Source organism: Mus caroli, chromosome 6 (genome assembly GCF_900094665.2).
Source record: "Mus caroli chromosome 6, CAROLI_EIJ_v1.1, whole genome shotgun sequence".
NCBI classification, from domain to species: Eukaryota; Metazoa; Chordata; class Mammalia; order Rodentia; family Muridae; genus Mus; species Mus caroli.
Genome location: NC_034575.1, coordinates 118,027,968 through 118,033,229, shown reverse-complemented (window position 1 = coordinate 118,033,229; position 5,262 = coordinate 118,027,968). Strand labels below are relative to the sequence as shown.

The 5,262-nt window shown below is 37.0% G+C and overlaps 1 protein-coding gene across 1 annotated transcript in view; it reads right to left on the bottom strand.

Moving 5' to 3' along the window:
• The window catches only part of LOC110296675 (C-type lectin domain family 4 member A), a 16,222-nt gene extending 11,193 nt beyond the window's left edge, over positions 1-5,029 (bottom strand). Inside the window, exons 1-3 of the mRNA XM_021165401.1 lie at positions 4,671-5,029; positions 3,263-3,379; positions 310-411 (exon numbers count right to left, since the gene is read on the bottom strand). Coding sequence (XP_021021060.1) covers positions 310-411; positions 3,263-3,379; positions 4,671-4,752 — 301 coding nt within the window. The 5' untranslated portion in view covers positions 4,753-5,029. The remainder of the gene's footprint in view (positions 1-309; positions 412-3,262; positions 3,380-4,670) is intronic.
• Between the last annotated feature and the right edge of the window lie 233 nt (positions 5,030-5,262).

Below are 5,262 nucleotides of genomic sequence, written 5' to 3'. Positions count from 1 at the left end.
TTTGGATGCTGATCATGGGATGGATCTCTAGATATGGCAGTCTCTAGATGGTCCATCCTTTCGTCACAGCTCCAAACTTTGTCTCTGTAACTCCTTAGATATGGGATCTGGTACAAAGTCTTAGTGCAGCCTGTTATACCAGGTTCTATATATAAGCCTGGGAGGCCTCCTCTTTTTAGGAGGGAAACAGAGGATGTGTGGATGTAGGGAAGAAGGGAGGAGGGAGGCAGTTACTAGGAGGAGTGGATGGAGGGGAACCAGTGTTTACTCTACAGCAGCAGTCAGACTCTTAGGTATATTACTTCTTACCTTCCATGGGTGAAACACTTTTTGTGCAGTTCAATTCATTGTGCATTATATTTTTTGCAGCTTTTTTTTCTTCAAGAAGTTGAGAGTACTTTTGAAAATAAACTGGAAGAAAACAACAAAAACTGCTTATTTTCATGATAGAANCATGCCTTTCTATTTCTTTATTTACTGGTACTAATATCTACAACATCCATATTACACAAGTAGACAGAGCCTGACCTCAATTCCCATCACCCTATAGTCAATGGAATCCTCAGCCTCCTAATTTGAAATCACAGATACTTTCAGAACTCACAGAAATGCAAGTGACTTAAAAGGCAGGATGAATCCATTATCCTGGCTCTAAAGGGAGTGAACCATACCCTTCAATGCTGAATGTAAGATGAAAATGTTAATTCTTCCAGGAGATGAAGCAGAGATAAATAGTCATATTTAAGGATGTCAACTACCTTTGCATTGGGAGGAAAAGGAGTTAAGTAATTCTGAGTAGTTATATGTTATTTTAGAATGTTAAATCAGAAAAAAAAAAACATAAGTATCTGCAGGGCATTGCTTTCTTCCTTAAACTTTCCTCATTTTGACTGACTTTTTCCTCCATGTTCCACACTCCCGTTCTGTCCTATTAAAACTAACTGGCCTCCTCCTCTAGAACTAGATTTCCTCACTTTCCTGCCTATGTTGTTGTCCTCATTATGCCATCACTTATGCTTCCTCCATTTCTCCAACACCAGTTTTGAAATGTATACTCAGTAATATCCCAGGGCACTCATTAGCCATCTTGTTATTGGACGTAAGCTTAGTTCTCTTACCCCTTAGGTCTTTAGACACTGCCCTGTTTTGGTTTTGCCTCACCTTTTGACAATCACTTTTTATTGTCTTTAATAATCTCTTCTCCTTCCATCCACCCCTTCAATTTAACACTCCCTACGGCCCTGCCATTATGCTTTCTTCTCATACAAATTCTTCCTGAGTGAGGTCATGTATTGCTATGGCATTGCTTGTCTGCTCCCTATTTGCATGAGATTTTATGGTCACTAAATGCAATCATATTAGGTTCAACTCAGTATGTCTAAAACTCAAGTCAACATCTACCAACTTAAACATATGGCTTATATATTCTATACCTCTTTAAATAATTTAATGGTTGCTGAGTTTACATCATCAAACTATTAAAATCACATTTTTATTTCTTGGACCTCTTAATCCCTAGATCTGAATAATCATCAAAAATCTATTTTCTTGGTCCTATACTCTTTAAATCTCAAAGCTGCCCCATCTCATGTTCTCCTGACATTTATCTCATTATCAGGTTATAAATTATTTTTCTCATTTCTCTCTTTGCCCTAAAAATTCTATTTTCAGATTCCTGTAAAAAGCACNGTCTATAACTTAAATGTGGCTACACCAATTCTCTATTTGAAATGGTACAGCAGTTCTCCATGGCATTGATGTTTTGCAAAAAATGACCACAATTTTTAACTTCTATGTCCACATACCATTGCAATGTGATTTTGCAACTGTCCCGATTTAAATTTTTTTAAAAAGTAAACTTTTCTGCAAGAACTGAACAAGAGAATGTGAAAAATGATCTCTGATCTACTCTCCAGTTAAATTTTTTGAGAGCCTTGGCTCATTGCCACCTCCAGTCTTGGAAATCTCCAAGCTACCATGTAAATGAGCCCAGGCCCTCCTAAGAACTCATATAAAGTTGAGCCACACTGTTCGTCATTCCAGCTGGCCTCCTCTTCCTCAGAGTCTGAGATGCCTGGACACATACAAATGCCTAAGCTCAGTTAGGACAAGAGGAGCCACTCAGTGGAAATCAGCCTAAATTGCCAAACCATAGAAGCATGAGATAAATAAGTATGTGTATTAGCTCATTACATTAACATGGATTTATTAAGTAGAAAACAATACTTGATTAAAGAACACTCTTTAGGAGAAATAACTGGTTTTGTACGGGTGCACAGCACATGTTCTGCATCTTGCTTGTGTCTACCTAGGGAAATGTCATTTCTTCTTCACTTAGCACTGTGTGCTTCAGCCACTCATGCTTCAGTTTCATCCCTCTGTGACATTCTTGGTACCCACAGTTCTAGGTGTCACTTCTTTTAGGAAAGCTGTCACAACACAACACTTCCAGAACAATGTTGCATACCCTAGTTTATTTTCATCAGATATAGTCTTTTTACATAGCCCAGGCTAGCTCCACACTTACTGTCTTACTATCTAACATCCTGAGTAGCTAGGATAATAAGAGTCTGCCATTATATTTAGCTGACACTGATTCATTAACTTTCCTCTAAATTTCTTGAGAACAGAGTCTGTGTTCTTCCTGGACTTGGTCTGACACATCATCTGTAATACATTAATGTGTGCTATTACTATATTATTATTATTACTTTATTCTGAGTGTGCAAATAAATGAGCAAAGCATCTTAAATATGCGACTTTTCATGCATTTTTTTAAATTTTTCATACATACTCAAATCTTTGATGAACAGAAATCCACCCATTTGCTCGGGTTGCTTTTAGATTTCTCGTAATACTGGTCAGGACAGAAGCAGCTAGGAATTAGCTAAAGAACTCTTCTTGGACAATTTCTTCCTAGCTCTTTCTTGTCTACAATCTCACATTAGATGAAGGAGCCCTATACACATACAGTTTGACACCTTGCTGCCAATGAGAAAATGTAGATTTGACCTCCCAGTCTAATAAAGACAGTCCCACACAGACACTCATGAATGTGATTTAGTTTCTATACTGAGAATGGACCCCATTTTTCCCCAGTAGTTAAATTCAAGGACAAAGGGGAAGTCACAATGGAATCCCTTGAATTNATTTTCCATGAAGAATATTTCTTCTTCATATTTNCATTAAATGCCAAGTGCTAGAGTGGAACCTCTCGTCCTCTAAGGCAGACATGGCCCATTGATGTGTGCAGGATACTTACTGATAAAAGCAACTAAGAAAGTGATTGCCAGCAGCAGGAGAAGTACCATCAGGGATGTAAGAAGCAGTGAGGGGGAACCAGGCTTACTTGGATCACGGATAGGTTTCTCTCTGGGAGCTAGAAGGAGAAGCACATTCATTTCACGAGAAGTAAGTTTCATCTTTGTTTCTTCTTTTACACCCTCCTCTTCTTTATTTTCCTCCATGACACATAATTACTAATAGCAGAAACATTTAAAACAATAAAAAAATGCACAAACTTATACTGTTGAAGTAACCAGTATTAACATTTTGAGATCTGAAAAACTACTTTGAATACATATATGTGTGTATACTTACACATACATATTTATACAAATATATGTAAATATATTACAAAAATACTTTATTAATGTTTTTCATGGAGTGTTTTGNTTTTTNTGTGTGTGGTTTTTTTNGGGTTGGGTTTTTTTGTTTGTTTTGGCTTGTTTGTTCGTTCATTTGTTTGTTTGTTTGTTTTTGGTGATGAAAGGCATATGAAGCTAGGGTCTCTCTATGTAGTCTTGGATGGTCTACAACTCATTATGTAGACAAGACTGGCTTCAAATCTCCAGTGATCCTCCTGCCTCTGCTTCCTGAATACTGGAATTACACCACACATGGACCTTTCAGCAAGTGTTAAAGTATGTATATATAATGTGTTTCTNACATAATAACACAACATAAACATTGCCACCTGCCCTACAACTTTTCTTTACATCAGTATTATAAATATATTTTCAGGTCACTGTATTTTCATGGTGTCCTTTACTGTGGTTGCAGTACTGTATATTTAAATCACTTCCAGACTACCCAAATATTAAAGACAATTATACAATAAGAGATCAATATTTCTAATCATAGTCCACCTCTTTAGCATAATGTCAGACTGCTAACCACTCTCAAATGGCTGGAAACTTTAGCGGAGCAGCTGCCTATCAAGTGAGAGGTTTTGCTCTGATCTATCGTATAAAAGAAAAAAAAAAAAGGTCCTTCAGGATAAAAGCTCCAAACACTGAAACAGTTTTCATAAAGTTACAAAATATTGTCAAGCATAGAGGGGAGAGCTCACTATTAAACAATATGATTTAATTTTCAGAAAAATATATGCATTTATGTTCATTTATATAGAGCAGGAAATACAGCAAGATTCAAGATATAGTTTTTGCAAATAACAAGAACAAAAACCATGCCAAGAAAGCTTTTCTTTCCCACTATACAACTCTACAGCTCTTCAAGTCAATTTACAGTTAAACAGCTGAGACTCCAGTAAAATACCAGATGGGAGCACTCAAAGAATCATTCACAAATACCACCTAACTTTGAGAATGGCATTTCCTTTATCCTCCCATCTACATTAAGTACAGACAGGGATTTCTGTTTTGTTTTACCTGCAGGAGATTCTGAGTAGGTGTGCAAGGAGTTGGATTCATTCTTGAACTTCACTTCTGCGTAAGTGATTTCCGAAGCCATATCAAGAAAAAAAAAAATCTTCCTCCGTCAGAAGAAAGTCTTGTTCCTTCTCTAAGGCTCTATAGTATATGAGAACCAATCACTGTGATAAGTTGTCATATTGCACAGTTGTATGAAAGAAGAGACATGTCTCACTAGAATAAACGAGATGAGAACAAGAAACCACAGCATAGAATCACTAGGGCGAGATAAGGGAAATGCAACCTCTTAACATAAGAAAATAAGAATTGTAGCCCTCAAACCCACTCAGCGAGATATGCAAGTACTGCAAAGTGGGAACTCAAAGGGGGAAGGAAAGAAATAGGAAGGAGGAGAAAGAGGAACCATGCTATTAGAGAACCCTGTTCTAAAACACTCTGCAGCACACATAAATTCATGCACTTCTATATGCAAATGTGTTTTCGGGAAACCAGACAACATATGCAAACTCTTAAGGCACAATGATTTTGACTGAACAGAAAAATTTTGATACCACATTGTAGTGGACCATTAGCCCTCACCATTGTATTT